The sequence below is a fragment of the Aplysia californica genome, unplaced genomic scaffold (genome assembly GCF_000002075.1).
Source record: "Aplysia californica isolate F4 #8 unplaced genomic scaffold, AplCal3.0 scaffold00358, whole genome shotgun sequence".
Taxonomy (NCBI): Eukaryota; Metazoa; Mollusca; class Gastropoda; order Aplysiida; family Aplysiidae; genus Aplysia; species Aplysia californica.
In genome coordinates, this window is record NW_004797628.1 from 414972 (window position 1) to 439517 (window position 24546).

The 24546-nt window shown below is 36.6% G+C and overlaps 1 protein-coding gene across 1 annotated transcript in view; it reads left to right on the forward strand.

Moving 5' to 3' along the window:
• The first annotated feature begins 391 nt into the window (after positions 1-391).
• LOC101852032 (ras GTPase-activating protein 1) overlaps positions 392-24546 on the forward strand; it is a 39672-nt gene continuing 15517 nt past the window's right edge. The window contains exons 1-21 of the mRNA XM_005103108.3: positions 392-553; positions 3389-3541; positions 4250-4385; positions 6172-6242; positions 6724-6841; positions 7576-7660; positions 8272-8416; positions 9444-9528; positions 9899-10040; positions 10437-10519; positions 10702-10775; positions 11593-11680; positions 12883-13121; positions 16340-16416; positions 17004-17173; positions 19381-19543; positions 20542-20684; positions 21274-21389; positions 22024-22110; positions 23210-23277; positions 23935-24023. Coding sequence (XP_005103165.1) covers positions 435-553; positions 3389-3541; positions 4250-4385; positions 6172-6242; positions 6724-6841; positions 7576-7660; positions 8272-8416; positions 9444-9528; positions 9899-10040; positions 10437-10519; positions 10702-10775; positions 11593-11680; positions 12883-13121; positions 16340-16416; positions 17004-17173; positions 19381-19543; positions 20542-20684; positions 21274-21389; positions 22024-22110; positions 23210-23277; positions 23935-24023 — 2451 coding nt within the window. The 5' untranslated portion in view covers positions 392-434. The remainder of the gene's footprint in view (positions 554-3388; positions 3542-4249; positions 4386-6171; positions 6243-6723; positions 6842-7575; positions 7661-8271; positions 8417-9443; positions 9529-9898; positions 10041-10436; positions 10520-10701; positions 10776-11592; positions 11681-12882; positions 13122-16339; positions 16417-17003; positions 17174-19380; positions 19544-20541; positions 20685-21273; positions 21390-22023; positions 22111-23209; positions 23278-23934; positions 24024-24546) is intronic.

Consider the following 24546-nt stretch of genomic DNA (forward strand, 5'->3'; position numbering starts at 1 on the left):
TTCTTCTTCTTCTTCTTCTTCTTCTTCTTCTTCTTCTTCTTCTTCTTCTTCTTCTTCTTCTTCTTCTTCTTCTTCTTCTTCTTCTTCTTCAGGAAAAAAAAAGAGAACAAGGAAATCATGCCCTCGTCTAGGCTAAAGTATGCTAGCCTACAAATAATATTAGGCTAACCGAGACGATCAGTATTCTGTGCCGCGGGGGGAAGCGTGAACTTTATCTGCTAAGGTCAAGTTGCCATAGGTATCCAGCCACCACTGGCCTATTAGTGAATGAAGTTCATTATAATAATTAATGTATGTTAATGAGATTATAATGATATTTTTAGGAAGTGAATGAACATTTTTATGTGCGTGGGTGGAATGACCCCGTTCTGTGTGGTCAATGGCATTTTTCAACCAATCACAAGCTTGCGCTCTATTCGCTGTAGAATGATAAAATGGCTGCTGACGGGCCAAATGCAGACAGCGAAGATCTTGAATTTGACCCACGATCGGGTGATCTAGAATGTACAGAAGAGCATATCGAAAGTGAACTGAAAGCACCAGACGAAGAACTGTAAGTTACTTTTAAAAGAGTGTGGTGTTATGTCAGCACTTTCTGATATCACGCCTGATGCGTTGTAGTCGTAAGGCCCTTGGCCTGTTCTCTCTCTTGCCACTGATTTTGCTCTCTTCGGTTCTGTTTGTGGAAACTACGTTACTTGGATTCGACACCCAACCCGCGAAGTTCACTTTAATTTAATAAATCTGCATGATCTCATTTTTCCCAGCCGCAGATAATCGGCAGACTGTTTGGTTCATCATGATTGTGTACAATGCCCATGCTAATATTTTGATTAAAAATACATGGCTGCTTGACTGTTTGTTTTTCCGATAAACAAGACTTTCGACGGCGAAGCCGATGACGATGTGTCGGAAAGTTTTCCCCCTCCGTCGCTCCAGGAACAGGTGGTTAATATTGTAGAATTATAAGTCTGAGGCAAAGTAAGATGATACGTTTGTATTGATCTCGGATTTGGTTTGCTGCAGCCAGAGGCCAGCTGTAGACTGTAGATTAGTTCTAGATATCTAATATCTAGATCTAGATTTATATTCTAATCTAGATCTAGAATCTGGATTATTGATCTAGATATATAGGCCTAGATCTAGATCTAGTCTAGATCTAGATCTAGCTAGCTGTTTAAATTATTTTGATTTGGGTGATATTGTAGTTCCGTTCGTTAAAGTCCATCATCCATTTGTTTACATCCAGAGAAGAACTCCGGGAGTCTTGATGACCAAATAGGCAACACAAAGAACAGGGATGCAACCTAACTGCAAAGGCCGTCGTTATTCGGACTCGAGTCCGAATATGAAAAAATGTTATTCGGACTCGGGTCCCGAAAAAAGGCAGTGTCTTCGTTCTATAGATCTAACGTTCAGTGCTTCCAATTTTCCGCCATTTTTTAGTTTCCCCCACACCTTATCTGCCGATCCAATGCCCGCCGCCTCATTGATACGCCCCCCCCCCCCCCCCACTTTTCCCACTTTCTTTGTTGTAGAAAAAGGTAAAATTGAAGATTAGCAGACCACCTGGCACCTGCATATTATGAGCTGTGTAAAAAAAATAAAAGACCGATTCGTTCAAATACACAAGCCTGTGTCATATCGATTGTTTACCAAGAAAAAGTTGTGTTGCTGTGTAGAGCTGAGCATACGGCAACTTTTGATTCCATAGACCAGCACACAATTCATTACGTATTCATTACGTAGATCTACGTCGAGACTAGCTTATTATTGTAATAATGATCAGTTGCCGGGGGGGGGGGGGGGGGGGGGAGACTGACGCGTATGCGACGTTCAAAGCCCGGACCGATAGTGTCCCCCACCACCCTCCCCGACACGCACACAGCCACACGTGTGCAGGCCGCCCATCTGACCCCGACACACGCTAACGAGCCATCTTTAATTGCTTCTGATGACCTCTTGACAAATAAACATTTATTAGAAGCGCTATAACTTTTCAGGCCGGCCTCAAATTCATCATAAGATTAAAACTCGGCTCCTGCACAAAACGCCTTTTTGCCCGAAGTGATCCCGTTCTCTACCCAGCCTGAGGCGAGTCACGAGTGAGGCAGGACAGGAAGCCGGATTCACGAGTCACAGGAAGTCGGAAGTGATGTCATGCTGGACAAGAATCAGAGTCCGAATAACATTTTTTCATATTCGGACTCGAGTCCGAATAATCACTTCGAACTGCAAAACATCAAACTATGGTAAAAGGCTGTCGTTCTTCTCAATATCCATTTTATTCTCACCCGGTCTGAGAATGCAATGGATTTTTAGGTCTAGATTCTCTACCTGGGTGTTGAGAACGGATGATAGAAAATAATGTGAATTGTGAGAGAGTGACTGTTCGTCCCGATAAGGCTAGGTTTAGATCTTTCCTACCAGAAGATCAGCAGGGGTGTGGCTGAAAGACAGAAGTAAGAAGGAGCCAAGGAGTTGCAGTAGAAAGGCTGCAGATAGAGTCAGGAGACCAGAGGAGGGGGCAAAGGAGGTGAGGGGGTGGGGGCAGAAAGTGGAAATGAAAGCAGACAACAGAACATTGTTAGAAAGCAGAAAAGGATGTGAAAGGAGACAATTTTAGAGAAGAAAATTTTCTGTCGCCCTCTGGTTTCGAACCCACGACCTATTGAATGAGAGATGAACACCTTAACCTCTAGACGACGAGAGCCCCCATAGGTAGTCTATGACATTATGTTGTTGCATCTTCACTGCTACATCTTTCTCTTTCATCTTGGATTCTTGAGAATGGAAACTGTTCTTAACGTTTACTCCTCCTTCCATTGACCATTGGCTCTGGTCAACTGCCATTTGTCGTCAGGTTCTTAAGTTGGTCTCTCTTGAGGTCAGCTTCCTGTCCACTCACATGTATTTTTTGTTGTGGTCAGCCTTTCTTCTTTCTTTCATTTTCTTGCTTTCTGCACAGATCCCAGTGTTGTATAAGAAGGGAAGATTCTTTGGACTTTGACTTTTCTCATCATTCCGACATCTCTGCTCTGTGTTGGGTGTTCAAATGTTTTAAGGAGTGAAAGTACTACACCTTACACGACAGGCTGTATTAGATATATTGGAGTTGTGTATATTCCTGTTTTAGGGTACTAGTCCAGTCAATTTAGATAACACAGTGGAACTTGCTGTAACATTCGCCTACCCAAGACAATCACCAGTACAATGTACAAATGACAACTTCTCATTCCCCCCTTGTATTTTAAAAAATTTTAAAAATGACACAGTCCAAAATGTCCACCTGTCTAAAAATAAAATGTATACCTTCTTTCTGATCATGACAATCTTGTTCAATGTCTTTTTATAATGATTCTATCTCTACTTATTGTCTTTTTTACAGTTGGTATCATGGCAGGCTTGACAGACAATCTGCGGAGGAATGCCTTCGCAACAGTGGTAAAGTAGGAAGCTACCTAATAAGAGAAAGCTACAGCAAACCTGGCTCCTTTGTACTGTCGTACTTAGGACCTTCAGGTCCACCAACGCATTTCAGGTAATTACAAGTGGGTGCTGTGCACAAACATTCCTGTTTTTTCAAGACTGCTGTCAACAAACCGAAGAATAATTGAAACTTTCTGTCTTTATGTGTTACTTTAAGCTGTTGAAACTATGTTTTTTGGTTTGATACTGAAATGATTTTTGAAACTAGATTTTTTTAGTTTTAGTTTTTGTAAGGTTTTATGGCACTCACAACTGCATAAGGTCATATGAGCATCAAGGGGTGGATGTCAGCTGAGAAATCCAGATGGAGGAATCAAGCTTACTCTGCTCACCTTTAGCCTCAACAGCACAAAGTCTGCTTCGACTATCAAAGCACCCGGGAAGTAGCAGTTCACAAGAAGTAGAGGAAAAATGGCGAAAGTAACAGTATGAGCATGACATTGATAAATCAGCCCATTAAAAATTCTGCTGTGCTTAAGAAGTCAATATCCCTCCTTTGGGAATGGTCTGAAGACAAGCTGGATTTGTGAAGACTGATGTGCTCCAAGTAACAGCCTTTTTAGGAAAAAATTGAGAGATAACCAGTCTGCATCATTTTCTCTATTCTGATCTGCTGAATCAAAGATATAATGTTGTTTTTTCTTTCTCATTGTTTTAATACCATTAGATTTGTTTTCTTTATAGTATCAGGCATATGGAATAAGAACTGTTTGCAAGTGTTGGTTTTTATTATGCTGCTTCTCATTTGCATTTGTTCCAGAATACTGGCAATGTGTGGGGACTATTATATTGGAGGACGACAGTTTGAGTCACTTTCTGATCTTATTGGCTACTACACAGCTTGTTCATGTTTGTTCAAGAATGAGCAGTTGAAGTATCCAGTTCCTCCTGCAGAGGTAAGCTTCCTTTCGCATTTGGTTTAAAGATGCAGTCTATCAAAGTTAGGTGAAAAGGCAAAAAAATTGTGTCTCAATAAAAGATAATTCTTTCAGGTAGTAAGTTATATAATTATTTCTGCACAACATAAAAGGATTTTAACAAGTTTGCCTCTCTCAATTAAAGTAATTTTGACAGTAGGTAGTGTAAACAGGGCCTCGCAGGCACTTGCGGCCTTCCGAGCGTGTGGTTTCGGTGAAATCGGGGTAATTCAGATCGCTGTTTCTTTGCTCTTTCGCTGTAAAACACAAAATGCTGTACACTTTGTAAAAGTTCAGCTTACTTTGTTACAATGGTGTAAGTTGTTTATATGTCCGATTATTAGGAGCTGGAGAATCGGCGTGGAAAGCGAAGCTCCTTATGGTCGGAATGCGTGGTCGGCCTGTTAAAAAATTGACACGCGTGCATTCAAATGCTTCGCAGAAAGATTGATGATTAAATACCGTCTTTTTATGGCGGAGAACTGCAGAGCTCTGAAAGGGCTTTCCTGTGGTATATTTTTGGCCTTTGGCGTTTAAATAGAAAGCCTTTAAAAATATCATCAAAGTTTTCAAAGATCAATTTTTATGTGAAATTTGTAAAATACTGGCTCAAAAAAGGTACCTAAAGAAAGGTCAGTTCATTTTCTATTAGAATAAAGTAATCGGCTTGGAATTATTTTTCATCAATCCTTTCCAAGAAACTTGTAAAGCATGTGACTCCCCAGGAGGGAGCACTCGGTACACTACAGTATAGAGCCGACTCGCTCGCCAATGCGGCACCAACCGGGTCGAAATAAGGACAGATCATTGCGCATGTTGAGACCATAAAATATTGATTTGTAATGATCTCACAGTCTTGAAAAAAATTAGACTCCATATCTATGCTATAGTGATTGTACTCTGTTAATGTGGAGATGTTTGGTGCACTTGGTACTCTTTTATTATCTGTCAAACATGGGGTTGCAGCCAGTTAGCGACTTAAGCAAATTTGATCATATGTAAAACAACTGCCATTTTCTTAAAAATGCTTAAAAATGGACTGAGAGGTTTAAGAATGGTATCGGAATTCTTGGGAGATATAGGCGTTTCATATGATACAAATAAATTTAGCATACAGCTACTTTGAAAATTTAGTTTGTGGTATCTATTGACTGCATGGTAAATATCACAAGTTTTAAAAATGTGCTGGAAATGAGGTTGAAACACTTCTATTATTTTGTATCTTGTTCCATACCAACATTTTCAGCATGATCTCCAGTGTACTTTTTGAAGAGTGCTCATGAAATAATGAAATATGAATTCATACGTTTTACAAGAGTGTGATTTTTTCAGCATCAGACAATAAAGTATTGAGTGTTGGTTCATACACTTTTGTTTTCAAAGCTTATTTAATAGAAACAGTGAAACTGTGTCAAGAAGTAAAGCTTCTCTTTTTTATATGCTATGCATGTCAATTTTCTTGCCCTCAGCATGTCGTAAAAGTCATGATATTCAGTATAGAATTTTCCTATTTCATTGTAGATTCCATAAATTATTATGTCTAATTAGACCATGTCATTGAACCAAAATTGTTTTAAATAGAAACAGTGCATTTTTAAAAATATGTTTTTGTCAATTTTTTTATGCTCCATGAAAGATACACAAGATGTTCTGTTATCATGAAAAGCAACTTTGAATTAAAAAGTAAACTCATCTTTAAGTGCAAAAATTTATGTGAAATGATGTGTTCCTGGAAGCCTGCTCACATTTTATCATATTATTTCAGCCTGTGGATGACCGTCGCAGAGTTCTTGCAATGTTTTCCTACAGAAAGATGCCTGAAACAGATGAACTGAAGTAAGTTGATGAGTATTTTGCATGTAACGTACCATTGAACCTTATTTTGTTGATATTTTTATTCATTTCTTAAATGTTTGAGTACGTAGTTTTTGCCCATTGTCTTTGAGTACAGTTCAGATTTTGTACTTAGCATCGATATGACAAAAAAGAGGTCCAGACAACAAATTTACAAAGCTGTTAAATTTTTGAATATTTTTTCAACAAGTAACTACTTGTGAGATGGCCTAAATTTTTGCACAGAGAGAATTAAGTCACCCTAAAACAATGGCAATGTATTAGAGAATGTTAGTCCATCCTGACTTGAATTATGATTAGTGAGACATGAATGTCTGTCAAAGTGTCTTTGATTTATTCTAAGATTCTGAACATTCAGTGTCAGGGCTTTTACAAATGTGTTTATGACATTGACTTGTTTAGATTTGTTCTGGTTGTTTTTTGGCACCCTAAAGGAAAATGGGGTTTGTCTTTTTCATTGCAGTTTTGACAAAGGTGACACCTTTATTGTTCACAATGAATTGGAAAATGAATGGTTATGGGTTTCAGCAGAGAGGACAAAAGAGAGTGGACTTGTGCCTGCTCAGTTTGTGGAAGACTTGGTAAGGAATTGATCACATGATCACTCACATCCAATTTTTCATTTAGTGGGTGAATATCCTCTAGTACTGTAGTTTTAAGACAAGGGCCAGAGTTAAGCTCTGAATTGGTTCTTATTCAAATTTTGTGTGTACAGGTTTGACAATGATGGAAGTTTGTGCCCACCCAAATTTCTCTTAATAAGATATAAATGGTGCTTTGAGGGATACTGCTGTAGCAAATGTATGGTACCGGTGTAGTGGACAGTCTCTTGCGATGTTTCTGTTCTACTTGGTCTTCCATGGGACGAGCTGAACGACTGGCTTAATAGTCTGCTTATGAACTACAATCCATTATAGGGGGTGGGGGGCTGGGGTGGGTACTGGTCTTGATAAAGCTCATAAAATGACTTTAGGCACAAACTAGAGGGACATTCCTGCACAAGAAACCAGTTGATAGGGGGGCGTAAAACATATACCATTTTACTTTTTTTCGCGGAGGAAATCTTTGGTTTTCTCAACAAACGAAATCTTTAACTAAAACAAAAAACCGGAACCCAATTCTTGCCAGCTGTCCAGATTCAAGTAGTTGAAAATCACCAAGTCCCTTTTATGTTGAGTTCACAGCCTCTGGTGTAACATGTTCTATGAAACTGGGCTTGTTGCTCTTTGTTCAAACACTTCACTGTATTAATATGATATAAATTTTAGACAGATTTTTACTCTAGACCTACGCTTTCTCTTTATTTCTAATTCAGAAATGTGATGGTGACCCTGTGGAAGCTCTCTCATATTTTCATGGAAATATCACAAAAGAGGAGGCGGTTGAAAAGCTTATGAAAGGTAATGATTATCACTCCCACGTTTTTCTTTCCTTATTTTTATATATTAGTTGTGATTTCAAAGAAATGAGTCTTTTGTTTTGTTAATTTTTAGCAGTTCCTGTCTATTTATTCTGGTGTTTTGAAAAGATGATTTTTTGTGTTTTAAAAATTACCCTGCTTGATTTTTTTTTAATTGTTAAAATGTTTCAGGACTAAGCAGATTTAATCTCATGTGCCATTAAAAAATTTCAATGAAGTAAATGGAGAGAAAACACAGTCATTTAGGCCTAACTACAGGTCAAAATAGAAAAAGAACAAGGATCTCTGCGACAATACATTTGGTACACGATTTGATGAATTTGTTGACCAAATGAGAAATCGTGACGAATCATGTCAAGGAGAAGGGGCTCTCTGGCAGTCTCAGCAGACCGAGAAGAGTTCTTGATGATGCCCCAATGGGGTTATTCTTATTGTGATGTTTGTCATTGAATTATGAAGTATGTATTTCCTTGAACATTTTTGGGAAGCATTGAGGCACATATGCACATTTTCTTCTGTTCTTTTAATGCTCATGACTGCATCATGTAAGTGAGAATGGATAAATAGATTTGTCTTGATTTGTGTCTGCAGCTGGTGAGGGCAGCTACTTGATCAGACCCAGTGAAAACTCCCCTGGAGACTACTCTCTGTTTTTCTTGTGTGGGAAAGAGGTCAGGCGTTTCCGGATTGAAAAGAAAGGAAGATACTTGCACCTAGGTGGTCGTTACTTTGACAGGTATTTTGAAACCCAGTGTATTTTTTGCTTTAGTTTTGTCACAATTTCCTGTGAGGATTTTCTATTTCTTTTCTCTTTTTTTCTTTTTTGTTGTTGTTCTTACGAAGAGGAAGCTGAACTCAAAGCCTGTTTTCAGTTTCAGTACTTTTTATGCATAATTTTATTAATCTATTGGATATTCTGTAAAACCTTGAGAATAGAATCCATTTTTGTCAAGTTCCTTAATTAAGTTTTGGGATTTTGTAACCTATTCATAGGTTGTGACATGCTTATTTCATAATACATTATAATAAATTCAAAGAACACAGTAAAACAAAGACCTTGAACGTTGAAATCTTGCACACAGGCCCATACAATGAATATCTGTAACATTAGTGAATAGGTTTTTTTGCTAAGCTACATAGGTTTCACATGAGAACATCATTTCCAAATCCATTATTCAACTGTATAAAATGTACTACATTTTGTGCATAGAAAATTTAAAAGTAAAGATAAAAAATGTATCAGTTGTCAAACCAAAAGCCTCTGTCATGAGAGAGGCAGTTATATCAACATTTATGTCTAAAAAGTTCATTGGTCATGGGTTAACTTTTTTCAAGATAGTGTTCTTTTTAAGGCATGTCATAACTATGGCATAGTAGACTTCATTTTATCGACGCGTTATTGGAATGGCACTCGACAATATTTTTTGCTATGAATTTTTCTTTTTTTTTGTTCAACTTACTGAAATTTTATTTCGAACTTATGGGTTAAAAAGATAGACGCATGGTATTCTTACTTTGCAGTTTGGAAAGGCACTGACTGATATCTGTGGAGGAGAAAGGGGAATCATGCCATTTGCTGCAAATCTTGTTTTTGAAAAATGTAATTTAAAAAAAGAGTCCCAAAATGGATTAGATGTTGCCCTTTTGGATGTATAAATGGAACCATTACAAGACACATTTTGGTGAACAAAATTCTCAAGGGGTGAGGCTATGGAGGGTTTATCCCATGGTTGAAAATTATTTTTCAATTTGTCCTGTTTCAGCTTGGATGACATCATCAAAAGGTACACATCTGAGGAAATTGTAGATGGGTCAAAGCTTGTGTCTGCTGTGTACAGAACAAACAGGGTATGTTTCTCGGAAAGCTTCTATTATTAGAGTAAAATGATCGACGATCAACTAAATAAAGCCTGTCAAATGTATGTAATATTCTGAAGTTCAAGGTGATGTTTTGTATTATGTGAAACTTTTTATATTGCTGTATGTGAAAGGAAGACAAATCGTTTAAAATAATTTTAATTATTAACCTAAAAAATTTTGCTAGCTTAAAAAATCAGTTTTAGTCTGAACAAATGGCACTGACATAATGTTTTGGTTAATACTTAAAGTTTTCTAATAAAAATACCCAGATCAGTTTTGTGTGGGATGGTTGCGAGAAAAATTAAGCCTGATGATGGGATAGTTTGTAAGTTGGTTTTATAAATTTTTTGCTCCTCAGTATTTAAATGACATCGACAATCGCTTTGAGGCTGTGGATGGCATGGAGGAAATCTATTCATCAATCCACCAGAGCTCTGGCCCCAGTCTCCTCACTCGCAGCAATGACAGAATTGACATGACTGGCTTTCTCAACAAGCGAAGTTAGTCTATCAATGTGAATGTTTGTCTTCATAAGATAACCCATCTCAGTTGTCAACTCAAACGAAACAAACAAGCAATGAAGTTTTAAAAAATTTCTATGAAGTTACAGATCGATTACTGTTGTTGTAATTATTGGTTTGGTACATCAGTGAAATCTGTTTCAAGCATGAGTGCCGTTAACCGTAACGAAGTGTACCTGTCTGTTGTTCTCTGTATTTTTATACAGTTGCTTTGACTTAGTATTGTTTGCACTGTCTGTTGATATGAATTGGAGTTGCTGGTGTTTTGCTTAAAAAAAAAAGGTCCCTTGAAATAGTCTGAATTTACCACGTAACTGCTTTTGATTTAAAGTTTGAAGTGTATGGTATTAACTTCACTGCAACATTTTGTTTCAGGTGATCGTAAAAAACTGTGGAAGCCGTTTTATTTCGTCCTCAATGGAACAGAGAAATATCTGTATTATTTTGAAAATGAAAAGGTGAGTAATTTATTTGTTTTATCTTTTTAGAAAGTGAAATAAATATGTTCTTTTTGGTCAGTGTTTAAGATTCACAACATCTGATCTCAGTGTGTACATGTTTATTAATGCCAATAAGAAAACTGTAAGATTCTTATTTACTACAAACCATAATCTTTTATACATTTTTCCATTTTTCCTAGAAATCCAAACCAAAGGGAATCATTGACCTTGGATACAGCGCACTCTACCCGGTCCACAGCAGTCTGTTTGGAAGGTATGCAGCTCGCTGTCATTTATTCAACCATTATGTGAACCACAATTTTCTCTCAATTGTATTTCAGAAAAACAGGTCAACACAATATTTTGTTTGTTTGCTGTATGTGTGTTTCCTTGTCTTTCTTTCTTTTAAAAAAAAAATTAGGGAGGGGAAGGTGTATGTGCATAGAGGTATTGAGTTAATGCAATGAACAATGAAATCTTGAAGGACTACTGATGAGGAAAAGGAACATTACAAATGTTGATGATATAGAAGACCTTAGATAAGAGTAAGAGAGCTTGATAAAAAGAGTTAATTGAATTAGTGTGGTAATGGTTTATAGAAACAATGTGAAATTATTTGTGTCTTCAAAAATCGACTGTCGGTTTCGGTAAAATCAAACCCTTACACACTAAAAAAGTGAGGAATATTTACTCATGGATGTTCCAAGGGATTAGTGTTTGAGTTAAGGTTTGACTATTTATTATTCATGACACTGTCATGATGTGACTATTGCACGTCACTCATAAATGGGAACTGTAATTTTTGTGAAGAATTTATTGAACTTTTAAGTTGGAAAGGAATATGGGAACAAAGGACAAATGTTATGTAGCAGTTTTCTCACCTGTAACTAAAATCTTTATAATTGTGATATAATGTATTTCACTTCAGCAAATATTTATACCTTTCTGTACTCACTGTTTCCCATTTACATAATACTTTCAGAAGTTTTGATCTTTTGGTGTTGGGAACATGTACTATCTTCTCTGTTTACTGTATGAAGACTACTTCATTTTTAAATTGAATTTTACAGTGTAAGTTTTTAATCTTTCAGGCCCAACTGTTTCCAGATTGTTAGCAATTACGACAACAACAATGAACAAATTTGCTATGTCTGCGCTGACAGTTCTGATTTGGCTCAGGTTTGTGTTGTTTCATCTCCAATGTTTGATTTTCATTCACCTCGGAAAGATGTTCATAGTGTTATTGAATATCCTTAATAGTTAGTATTACACTGGCTCTACACATATATCTGGAATAAGGATGTATAAAACTTTTCAATTTTGGTGGCAAAGAAATATTATATATATCCAACCTTTGATACTGTAAGTGCTTGTCCATTTGCTCATTACCAGTTGTCTCGTTTACTGCAATGCACATCTGAAAGATGTACCAGTGCTTTGTTATTACATTTACAGAGTGTTAAAAAAATTTTTTGATCTAAGTAGCCAGGCTTGTGGTAAGGAAAGGCAAAGGTATTGAATCCAAAGAACTGTAAAAAATTGGTACTGGCTGTCCTTAGAAAAAAGATCATTAGAAAAGAGAACAGATTTCAAGATTGCTTGTTTTCCTTATAAATGTATTCATAACTTAGCACCACCTTATTTACAAGATCTTTTACAGTTGTGCCAGCCTGGTCGTGTCTCGTGTCTTGAGGTCTTTTTTTGGTTTAAATTTATTTAAAAACTCTTGTTTTGAGGAAAGATTTTGTTTTATTGCTGGTCCAACATTATGGAATACTTTATCGACTAACACCTGAAGCAGAAAGAACTTTCAGTCTTTAAAAAAAATTGTAAAACAGAATTCTTTATTACAATATTCTTATAGTGTACAGTCTTTTAAAAGACATTATAAAGCAGAATTCTTCAAGACAACATTCTTATAGTGTATAGTCCTGTGATTAACGTCATCGTTTTTAAGAACTGGGACAACTTTTATGTAGTGGAATTTTTATATTCCTTGTATTTTTTATCTTTATTTAACATATTTCCGTAGTAAATATTAAAGGATGGTGCTTGGGAGCTTAAAATGTTTCAGAACATTTGATTTGAAAGTCAGACTAATTAGATATGCATTACAGAATTCACATGTGTGGAAGAAAACTGAAGGGAGTTTCAAAATGTACTGTTATTACTGGTGTTTACGTAAATATTTACATTTCATAATATTGCAGTGTGTATTTAGTATTTTTATTTTGTGAAGAGTGTTATGTATGTCTTCTTTTACTTTACTACACAATTTGGATCATTATGTGTCCGATTAGAATGTCGCATTTTTTAAAAACAATTCTTAGTACTTATGGTTAGGTCTCACATTTATTGGTATGCATTTCTTTTCTTTCCAGAAATGGATCCAGTTTTTGAAGCCTTACTGTGAAAATTCTCGAGCCCCAAAGCCACAGTTTAAACACGCCTTGCTGAAAGAGTTCCACAAGTTGGTTGTCAGTGTTCTGGATGCCCACCGATTACCACCCAAACAACTAAACCACCCGTACTGTGTGCTCGCTCTTAATAATGTCCGTGTAGGGCGCACAGATGTTGGGGAAGGGGCTAATCCATTTTGGTCTGCAGAATTTTTTTTAGAGTGAGTATGTATTCTTTTTGCTTGTGAAATGGTCTATTGTCATGGGTGATAGACTTCAGTTGTAAGACAAATTTGTCTGTTGGAATCAATAAAGATGAAAGTTGTCTTGTAGATTTCTGGCAGAATCAGGAGTCCGTCTCAGCATTTTTTTCTCTCTATTTTTAGTGCAAGAAAGTACCCCTCCAATAAGAATCCCTGAGGTCTTCAAATGGTTTAAAGCTTTATTTAGACTGGCCAGTGGAGTGGGGTAGCAGTTCTTCAGTTACAGTTTATGCAACGTCAAAAAAATACAAGTCCAATGTTCGAACTTGTAATATTAACTCTAGTAGATTTATCTAGCGCTCGTAGTATAGTTGTAGCCTTGTTAATGAAAAGGAACGCTGGCCATAGATTCTTAGCATGTGCCTCTGAATGAATATGAGTCGGTTGCCAACCGCAGTAAGGTAGGGGCTAAAAGTTGAAAAATGCTGTCTCTATTTAGTGACATACAATATGTTTTATTTGGTCAATTACACTTCTGATAGTGCTTTTTAGTATCATTATCGTTATATGGGCCTTAGTAAGGTGGGGATGTTGTATTATAATTTGGGAGAGGATAATATTAGTATCGAAATGGTAATTTTTAGAATACTACGTTTATTCTAGCCTCTGCAGGGTTTCAGTCTTTTTGCTTTGTTGGGTAGGGTTAAGTGTTCTGCCGTTGCAGGTTAAACTTTGTGCGTAGTAGAACTCAAAACTTTACCTGCATCAACAGAATGGAAGATTTTATTGTTTGGTCACCTTTTTCTTCTTTTTTTAAATTCGAAAAGTCTATTTTCATTCCCCATTTATGCATTCTTACCAAGTCAGGATCACATACTCTTTCATTGTACAGGATGATGAACTGCCTTGTTCTTTATACAAAAGTACTTTCATTTGAGAATAATTGTAAGTTGCCCTACCCATGCTAAGGGATGATCTTGTATGGCAGTGTTACTTTGCAAAATTTTCATTAATTAAAAGTGTAAACATGCTTTTGGATCCTTGAAGAAGTAGCCTACCAAATGGTTTCCAATTTATGGCTAATAAGTATGTGAGATAAGTTTCATGTATTTTTTATTGTGATTTCCATTCCACAAACTTTGTTTACAAAGCAGCAGTAATTAGTTCCAAAAGAAAGAAAAATAAAGTTTTGAAATTTTTTTAGGCGAGTAGTAAATTTGCCTTGCATTATATTTTCCTCAACCCTCTTTTCTTGTGCTTAATCGACTATAGGTGCCACAAGATACCTCTGATATCATTACGTTTAGTAACTTTGCCTTGACCTTAGGTGTTGTTAAGGACAGACTCCTTCAAAGTCACTTTGTTTGGTGAAGACTCCTAAAATGAGTTGTCAGCATGGTGACCTACATACAGGGATTTCTTATCATGAATAATGTAAAGATTTGTCCCCTAGGAATATCAAGGATTATCAAAACAAGTTAATAAAATGTTTAGCTTCCAATGTTTAAAAGGACATAGAAAAGGATTGTTGGGCATAGATGATCTGGATAAATAAAAGAAATAGTTGTAAAAGTGAATAAATTTGGTGTATGCTACTTGTATTGAAAATTAACCGATATATTTATTCTCTTTTACCATGCTTTGTTTCGGTACTGTGCCTTTGAAATATAAAAGGAATTCAGAAATTTGCCACTGCAAAGACTTGTGGAAAAACTACATCAACCTGGGCTTTTGTGGAGCGGTATAATAGTCCTTCCGCAATTGTATAGAACATAACGACAGGCGTTCAAATGAAATGTGGGGGGCAGGTTCTTACTGTTTTGACAAGGCTTTAGCGAGGTGAGATGGTACACCATCTGCTCTCTTGTTACAACAAGAAAGAATGGTAGAAAAAATTATTGAGAATTTTCTTTTTAAAATTTTTAAAGGAGGATAATACTATATCGGAACAATTTACAAAAAGATGACTAAGTCACTGGTGCTCTGAGGAGAAACAACCAATAATTATCTAAGAGGATATGTGATAATGGTGAAAAGATGATTGCAGCTGAAGAAATCAAGGAGTATTCTCAAAAATATTAAAGTCACTTGAGAATATGCCCCCTTCTAAATTATTGAACCATAATAAAAGTAATCTTGCAGATGAAAGGGGGGGGGGGGGGGGGGGAAGAAACCATATCTCACTCAGAATGAAATAGCCTGAACATGTCATGAATAATACAAAGAGTATAAAAAGTATCATGGTTATTAGGACAGCTCATGGCTTATTAATAGCTCATTATGCCAATTACAAAATCTAGTTGCTTATGGAATTCATGGTGCCAGGTGGCCCACATGTTACTAGGTATAACAAGAATGTAAGTGGGTGGGTGGTCTCTATAAATCATAAGGAATGGTCGGGTTGTTTTGTTTTTTTTACTCGTTCCTTATGCTCACTGAAAGACTGGATTGATATAAATATTCTCATGGAAGCCTACCTTCACTCTCGCATCAGGTGAGCAGTTTTGGAAACAAGTGCCAAATTGGATACAGTAATTATACATAGGTTTTGCATTGCTCCCTCCAAGCAATGCAAACAAATGTCAACCACAGGACGTCTCTTTTGCTCAATGACTGCTGCCGGCTCTTCAAATAATCAATCAACTTCATTTGTTGCATCTCTTTCTGACAGTGACATTAACACCTTGGATACTGTCGATGAGGACTAGGTTCTTCTGAAATCAAACCAACCTCGGAGGACTATTTTCAACGATTTTTTTTTGTAACAAAATGTTTTGTGAAACTAATTTTAAAAGTGCACAATTTTCAGTGAGCAGGAGTTGACTTGATGTGCTGTTTAACTTAAGTGCAAATTTTGAAGAAAATAATTTTAGTATATTGTATGACCTTTTCAGGTGGTAATGCAAGATGTTGCAAAGTCACCCTATTTGTGGTTTAAAGAAAATTGAACTAGATTTGTTTTGACTACAGCCAATGAATTTTGTTTTCTTTTTCTATTGTACATATCTAAAGAGTTGCTTTTGACTCATCCGCCAAAATAAAGAGGAAAGTATTTGATTAACTCAGGTAGTTGCTATGTTGCTATCTATCACCATACAAAGTCACCCCAGTTTACTGTACTGTAGTTGGCTGGATATTTTTTTCATTAAAGTCTAACCAAAGAATATATTCACATTTTTCTTTATTCCCCCCTGTTTTTTAAACTAAACATTTCATTTTTCATTTTTATTTTACAGTGATATTCCGCCCACCGTGGAATCATTCACTGTGTCTTTGTTCAACAAAATCAAAAGGTTGAAGGATACTGAAATTGGTAAGGAGCTGATAACATTATTTTTGTTGTATTTCAAACAAGCTCATTATGAACCTTAACATGTAACTATCTCTTATGTTATATTCTCTGTGCTGTAATCTTATTGTCTTTTTTATGCAGTTCACTAGAAGGAGAAATTCTATCTATTTCTTGCAGTCACTTCGAAAACAAAGTACAAATTTACAGTTGTCATTGTACTTTCTTTCAGTGTTAAACAAGGGTTGATAGTGACAGAAAGGGTAGGTAGAGGTGTTGTCTGAGTGCTGTATAGTATGATAGGAAATGTGTGACTATGCTGACTTGTATTCTAAGGATTAGTAGGTGGTTGGCAGGTGCTCTGGTGTGGTTTGCTTTTTCTTTTCTATCAAACATCTATCGTCTTTATCTCCCCTCCTTCTTTTTTGTTTTTGTTACTCTCTTGTAATGCCTCTAATCTTTGGCATTTATATGACCTTATTGTGTTGCAAGTGCCATAAAACTCTTACTAAAACTAAAACTCTCGTACTAAAAATGAAATCTATGGATTAGATAGTGTTAAATATGTTTGCTTCTCAGCTCTTAGACTTTCCAACATTGATTTGTTGCAGCTTCTGTGACTGTTCCGCTGAGTGATCTGGCAGGACGAGGTTTTGTGGACAATGCCTATCAGTTGCAGCCAGTGGCTGGAATGAAAGGCGAGATGGGATCTCTGAGGCTCAAGTCCCGGTACCAGCATGAGGTCATCATGCCTGAAGATGAATACACAAGTTTGAAAGAGGTGTGCTACTTGTATTCAGGGTCCCTCCCCACCAGGTCGGGAAATCAGGAAAAAGTCGGGAATTTTGTAATGGGTTGGGAAGTGGGGGAGAAAGTTGGGAAAGGATAGGGCCTCTGTAATATTAGTAGTGTAGTTATTTTTTTATTTTTTTTAGTAGAGGTTTTACGGCGCTCGCAAGTAGTGTAGCTAGCTATCTAGACAGTATGGTTGATTGATCATGAAGAGGAAACATAATAGAATCAACTCATGGCAAGGAATACAGAGGTCAGATATCATTGTTAAGTGAAATAAGCTATTAACAGGGTGATTGCAAGGCCTGGGGAATGCCGGGGTCCCCCGGAAATTACCCGGTAGTTTGAAAAAAATCGCAGAGACCCCGGATTGCCCTGGGAATTTGATGAAATCTGTAAATTGCCCTGGGAAAGACCTGGAAAAATACATAAAAGTTTTCGTAAGTTCATCTTTGCCAGTCGCTATTGTGATATTCATTCGGCTTTTCCCGGTCTGAGAGTATGTTTCACGCAAACAGGCTGCTATGGCGGCAGGCGGAAGTGTGTATGTGACACCGAGACTCGATCGGGAAGAATCAAGATCTACTTTTGCTTTCGTTACCACCCAGAAATGTTCCGGTAATAGTCTGATAGATAACACAACATATGTACCATGCAGGTTGTGCATTACAAATGCAGTGTTGCAATGAAAATAAATCAATATTTGTCCTGTGCTGTCACTTCTGAAAAAAATAAAATAAAATAAAATTATACAGGCGTCTTGTCTGGCTGAAGGCAATGCTAGAGGACAAAAACTGAACTTGGAAGCAAATTTTTAGTATTTAGAATTTTGATAAATACGATAAGAGTTCTCTGCAAAGCTTTGGTGCAGGCCTTGCGGTGGAATCGGTATCTGTCATGCCTTGTTATTGAACTAAAGTGTTCACGTTTTATTGGATGGGGTGATAGTAATTTATATCTATATTTTAGCTTTCTGTTCAAGATTGGCAGATTTTCTGTGTCTCTGCATCTTGCCCTCCCTCAGTTCTTACACCTCTCACACTGAACAGGTCTACTTGAGCCATTTAAGTTATTTCTCTACTTTGAGTTTGAGCAATAATGTCTAGTTTTTGTCTTCGTATTTGTCATGAATCATGCTCAAAACAGGATTCATTTTTTATATAGTGTATATAGGCTAATATGATGAGTGGAAAATATGAATAAGTAAGAACAGATTGAAGTACGTAAGTCACGCAAGATCCCGGTGCCACACTGACATGTTGTTGGCTGGATATAATGTACTACATGTGTGTGTGTGTGTGTGTATTCAAAAACATATATTTATAGATAGGTAGGGAGGGAGGGAGGGAGCGAGCGAGAGATATAAATGGAGCATGCGCTGTCATTGTTATGTAACGTGCCCCTGGAAAATGGATGAGCCCCCCTGGAAAAATGAGAAGCTGGGTTGGCAGTCACCCAGTATTATAATCATCTATTGTTTGAAGACTAAACTACAAAATGTACATATGCATTCATTTTAAGACATTATGACTTTTTAACCTTGATGGATGGGCTTTTTTAAGGATCATTCTTGACGTGCAGTGGCCTTATTGTTCCCTCGAATTTGGGTCTTGAACAAAATTTCCAGGATTTGGTGGATACCCTGTGTATTTGATTTCTCTGTAACATATCCCATGACATATTCCTTTCTCCTTTTCCTTTTCTTTTGTTCAAATTGCAGTGGCCGTAGTAAAACATGCTTGTTATACTGCAGAGAATTTAGAGTCAAAGCTCTGTGATTTAAGAATATTTAAGAAAGGGTAACATTGCCTATTGTTTGCTTGTGGTATTTCTTTGTTTGTTGCTATGTTAATGTGCTTACTGATGAGTTCTGTTTGTTTTTCTGTTATTGTATGCTGCATTTTTGGATTGCAGAGTGTTGGTGCACATCTTATTAAAAGTGCTTTAATTTATATTGCCCTCATTGTAAATTTTTATCCAAAGGTGGGGATGGGTGGCTGGCAGTTGCTCTGGTGTGGTTTGCTCCTTCTTTCCCATCAACAACTGTCTTCCTTATCTTTTCTCCTTTTTTGTGTTTGTTACTCTCTTGTAACATTTCTAGTCTTTGACACTTATGTTAATTATGTTGCAAGTTGTGTAAAACGCTAAGTAAAAATTAAGGATGGATTCCAACCATGCTTTCATTTTCTTTTCCAGCTTTTGTTTGATGATGAATTTGATCACATCTTAACTCTGGCTCAAGTCTCTGAGGAGAGTGAGCGGTCAACTCTTGCTCATGCCCTGCTACAGATTTTTCGACATGAGAGGAAAGAAGCCAGTCTGCTTTGTGCTTTGAATGATAAAGAGATTGAGAAAGAGGGTAACTATATTTTTTTAAATTAAAACATTTTTTTTCTTCCATTTATACGTATATTAGGCTTCACTTTTAAGTCATTGTCCCTCTTTAAAATTCTACTGTTGGCATTTAGAGATCCTTAAAAAAATTTAAGTAAATTCAATAGACTTATCAAGGGTTTTATAGCTATGATTGCATTACTGAGTCATGTTTGAAAATATTTTGACGCTTGTTACAATTAAGTATTTAATTTTCTTGTCAAATAATAAGAAAATTGAACACTTTGAAGTAAAACAGTATTTTGTTGTTGGGTCTTTTTTTAGCAATGAGATGCTATAAGACGGTACCTCTTGTTTTTTTCTTTCAGCGTTACTACTTTCCTAATCAGATTCCTAGGTTTTTACGCACTGAATAGTATTAAACGTGCAGGTTAACTCGATTGTAATGTTTCAGGATATTGTTTGTGTTATTGGATGACTTTCTGTGTTCTGATAATAAATATAGTATCATCAGAGAGATATATATTATATATATGTGTCACGATGCTGTTGAATCAGGCGCTCATAAATTTTTAGGCATATGGAGTTATTGGTATCATCTTAAAGGTTGTACGTTTGCCTTTCTTTCGATGAAAAAATATCCTTTTATCTTAAATAGAAGTCTAGATATTTGCGAATGAACGAGGTGGGGTCGCCTGGTCTAAGAAGTAAAATTAGAGAGAAAATGGCCACCAAAGTTTGGTATCTTCCATAGCTCAAGAGTCCTTGGAAACTGCAAATTTACTTTTTTTCATGTCTTCAATCAGTTTTTCCACTAAATCCACACACAAATGTGTTTTTGAATGGACATACAAGGTTTTGAGCCAAAAAAAAAAAAAAAATAAAAAAATTCCATACTGGCTGAAAAAGGCAGATTTCTTCAATTATATTATTTGGACGAGCGCCTGATTTCACCACAATGCCTCACATATATAATATAGAATGCTTATAAGTTGTATATTTCTCATTAAATTTTCCTTGCAGATGAAGTGTCTACATTGTTTCGAGCTGGCTCACTTGCCACCACTCTGATGGTACAATACATGAAAATGACATCAACTATCTTTGTGCACAAAGCAGTAAGAGAGTCTGTGCAGAAAATTGTGGAGCTCAAGCAGTCATGTGAAGTAAGTGTATGCATGGGACGTATTGTAAATTTTATGAAATCTCAAGTCTCTCCAATGATTTTAAGAAGTACTAGACAATACGAATTATGGCTTTGTTTAAGGAGGATTTGCATTTTTAAATGACCCTGGACGGGGGTCTTGGGTCTGAATGAGCCCTGACTTGCACATTATAAAAATGATGGTTACAAACTCTAAAATATGACAGAAATATTTTAAGGTTTGAAAAATCCTATTTGGGATATTTTGTCAGACCTGCTCTAATTACCACGTCCAAGACAATCATCTATACGAACTACCACTTCCAACTCCCCCCCCCCCCCACCCCCCCCCCTTGTGTTTTTAAAAATATTATAACTGCACTGTCCAAGAGGACCACCTGTTTAAGATGACCATTTTTTAAAACTTAACAATGGGCGGACATTCTTGACCGGTCTGACTGCATATCTGAATATTTTGTTGGGGTTCATTACATTTTATTGGTTTCTTTTACAACCTTTCAATAATTATCCAATAGATAGATTTTTTTCCTTTTTATTTCATGGAAGTTAGTGGCATTATACAATTAATCTTTCTTCACTTTCTGCCCCAGCTGGATCCCAAGTTCCTGGAAAATACTACAGATCAACAGTCAAACTCAGAGTTCTTTCTTCGTCTCTTAACAGAGGTGGTGGAGTCAATATTTACATCAACAGAGGCTTGCCCTCCGTGAGTCACTTATCCAAATTAGTGGGGGGGGGGTGGGGGTGTTGGTTTTCACGAATTAAAGGTTTTGTCGAATTAAAGACTGCAAATTTTTTGTCTTAAGAAAAAATTCCCCAAGGGTGGAGTGAAATATTTTTATTTTTGTAGTTGGGCAACCTTGAGGAAACATCTTCTGTACCCCAATTCCAATGCAAAGGCCTTTTGCAAAGCTTTTGTAAATTGATTTAGAAATTTTGAACATTTTAGGTTTAAGTTAAGTGAGATGCTTCAAAGGTTAAGTTATTGTGAGATGACTGGAGACTCTAGTAATTAGTCTTTTTCATTGGTGATACTTTTGTACAAATGTAAGGGTTGTCCCTAGCTATTTTCTCTGCTCATTTTGTATTTAGACTAGGGCTTCCCTGTGCTCTTGATATGAAGATTAATTGTACTGAAATAGCTCACTTTTGATTGTAAAGCTGCCAAGACTCTGAGAACGATAAAATATTTATTTGGAGGTAGTATTCAAGAGAAGTTGTCCTTTGAACTGAGGCTATGTGGACTTCATAGCTATATCGAAAGCTTTAGATTTCACTCTATATATATTTAATTTGGCAATGAAGCATTTGTTTTAAGTTTTATAATTCGTTACTTTCAGAACTTTGCGCTATGTGTGTAATTGTTTACAAAAACGAGCAAAAACAAAATGGCCAGCTGATGACACAGTCAAGACTCGTGTTGTTAGGTAAGTCTTTTTTGTATGTTCATGGTCAGTGGAGTAATTTAATTATCAGCGAGTTCTTGGTGGAATTGTACTCTATGATGCACTGTACTTTTGTTCCGGATAATACATAGTCATTTTGTTACATACCTGGTCAGGTTGGTTGTGAACAAATTTGTTGCATTCTGTTCCATATTGAGAAGCAATTGAAGCTGATGGTACAGTGAAATCTGTCTCAGAACACGCCTTGTTAAAACTTGGTTTGCCTGAGAGACTACTGTCACCCATGTGGCAGGGTTCCCCCCCCCCCCCCCCTCCCCCCCATCCCTATAATTTACATGATTAGGAGCCAGTTCAGAAAATAAATATAAACCCACCTAAATTGGTCTGAAGTGAAGGAAATAACCTTTTTAAAAAAAAAGATTCCTTCAGACATAATAATCATAGAAAAAGGAGACCTTTTTCAAAGCTGAAAAATGTATGCAGTAATGTAATAGAATTTTAATATGGTACATGAGGAGATGTATGGGGAGGGAAGGCGGTGGTATGGCAATCATATTGAAAACAGACAACCTAGTAGAAGCTGAGTGCTGCCACTAGCAATTTGCCTAAAATCCCTGTTTATGGAAGAATCTTTTTTTTTTTCCTTGGATATCACTGCACTTACTTTCAAAATAGTGTCTTTATTAACTAATTGTTCCAGAACAACTAAAACAAGCAGGTGGATCATGTGGTGTTTTCTGCTGCTGTAATGAACAAGTCATTTATGAAGGTCACTGAAACAAGGTTAGATGAAAGGCTTCATGGGGGAATGAATCATCCCTGAAAACGAAACTGCCTAGTTAGACCACTTGGCTGTGTTATACCTCTGGGATAGCTTTGTTCTTATTTTATGGGCAGTTGGGCAAAGGGGTATTTTGGCATCCTGAATGATTTTGAAATTTAAAGAATTTCTATTTGCACATTGACCTATGGACTTTTGCTTTATTTGAACTTTTAATAAATTTACTAAATATTTAAAATGTAAAATTATTATTTTTGTTGTTACTTTTTTTCAGGAAACTATATAGGCCCATGTCATATACATTAATATATCAATTTTTTTTTCTTTCTTTTTGTTCAGTGGCTTTATCTTTCTTCGCCTTCTTTGTCCTGCCATATTGAACCCCAAGTCTTTCAACTTAGTACAGGGTAAGTTTTTGATTAGTATAACAGTAAAGGAGAATTCTGCTACTGGTTGTAGTTATCTTGTGTCAATATTTGTAGTTGACATCCTCTGTTATTGAGAGATGGATGATTTCCTCCAGAGCCCACAGTTACAAACATGTTACACAGACTTCTCTATGTCATAGCCCGACTCCATTGTTATTTGTTCGTTTCGGTTCAGAATAGTCAAAGCATTTCTGATTCAATTTTGCACAAATGTTGAGATGAACAAAGGGCTTGACTCATGTTTCTTGAGAAAAATGCCTAAAACTGAAATTGATGGAACGTTATGTTTTCAGTGCGCTTGTTATCAAGTCCCATTTACATAGTGTAACGGAATTTTTTGTATATATTCCTAATATTTTGTGCTTTAAAAGGTCATACGCTATAGAATTTAATCTTGCGACCACAAAGATTGAATATTCATTCTTTCAATAATTCAACTATTATTAAATTCTTACCTATGTGTAGTATAATCTCAGTTAATTACTTTGTCTCAGCCTTCAGACTGTCTGTTTTGTCTTTGTGAAAAGAAAATGATCCTTCCATTTTGCGTGGTGCTTTCTTAGCAAATTAGCAAGAGGTGGGTTTTTTTTTTGTTTTCATCATGTGCTTGAATCATTTCATCATTTCTACTTTCAGAAAATCCTTCAGAAACAGCTGCCAGAACCCTGAAGTTAGTGGCCAAGGTGCTGCAGAATTTAGCCAATCTGGTAGATGTTGGACCAAAGGTACTGTTTAGGTTTGGGATTTTACAAATGTATAAGTAGTCTCAAAAGAAATGTTTGAAATGGACTATGGATGCCTAAAGTTTGGTTTTGTTGTGTCTTCAAGAGATATTTTTCTGGCTTTGCGGAGAGTTTCTAATTTTTACCTTACTAAACTGAACTGACCTGGCAAAATAGTAACTGTGGCAGTGGGTTGGTGAGATGTTTTGAAAACAAAAATTGGTTCATGAGTGAATGAGGCATAGCTGCCACTTTCCCGCTAAATAGCGGAAACTTCGCTTCATCTAGCTTTTCCCGCTACTTTCCTCCTTCCTCTGCTGTACCGCTCTCGGTCGCAAATTGCGATACTTTTTTACACGCAGAAAACTCCGAACCGGGAGAGAGACAAAAACGCAGCTTGCGCATGTCCGCCCGTAGCTTTCTACTTCCGTTCTTCTAGGCCTAGCGTTAGTTTCACTTTGTTTATTGTGGAGCAACAAAGTGTCGATCGGGCATCGGGACGTTAACGCGCCGATTTGTCATTGAA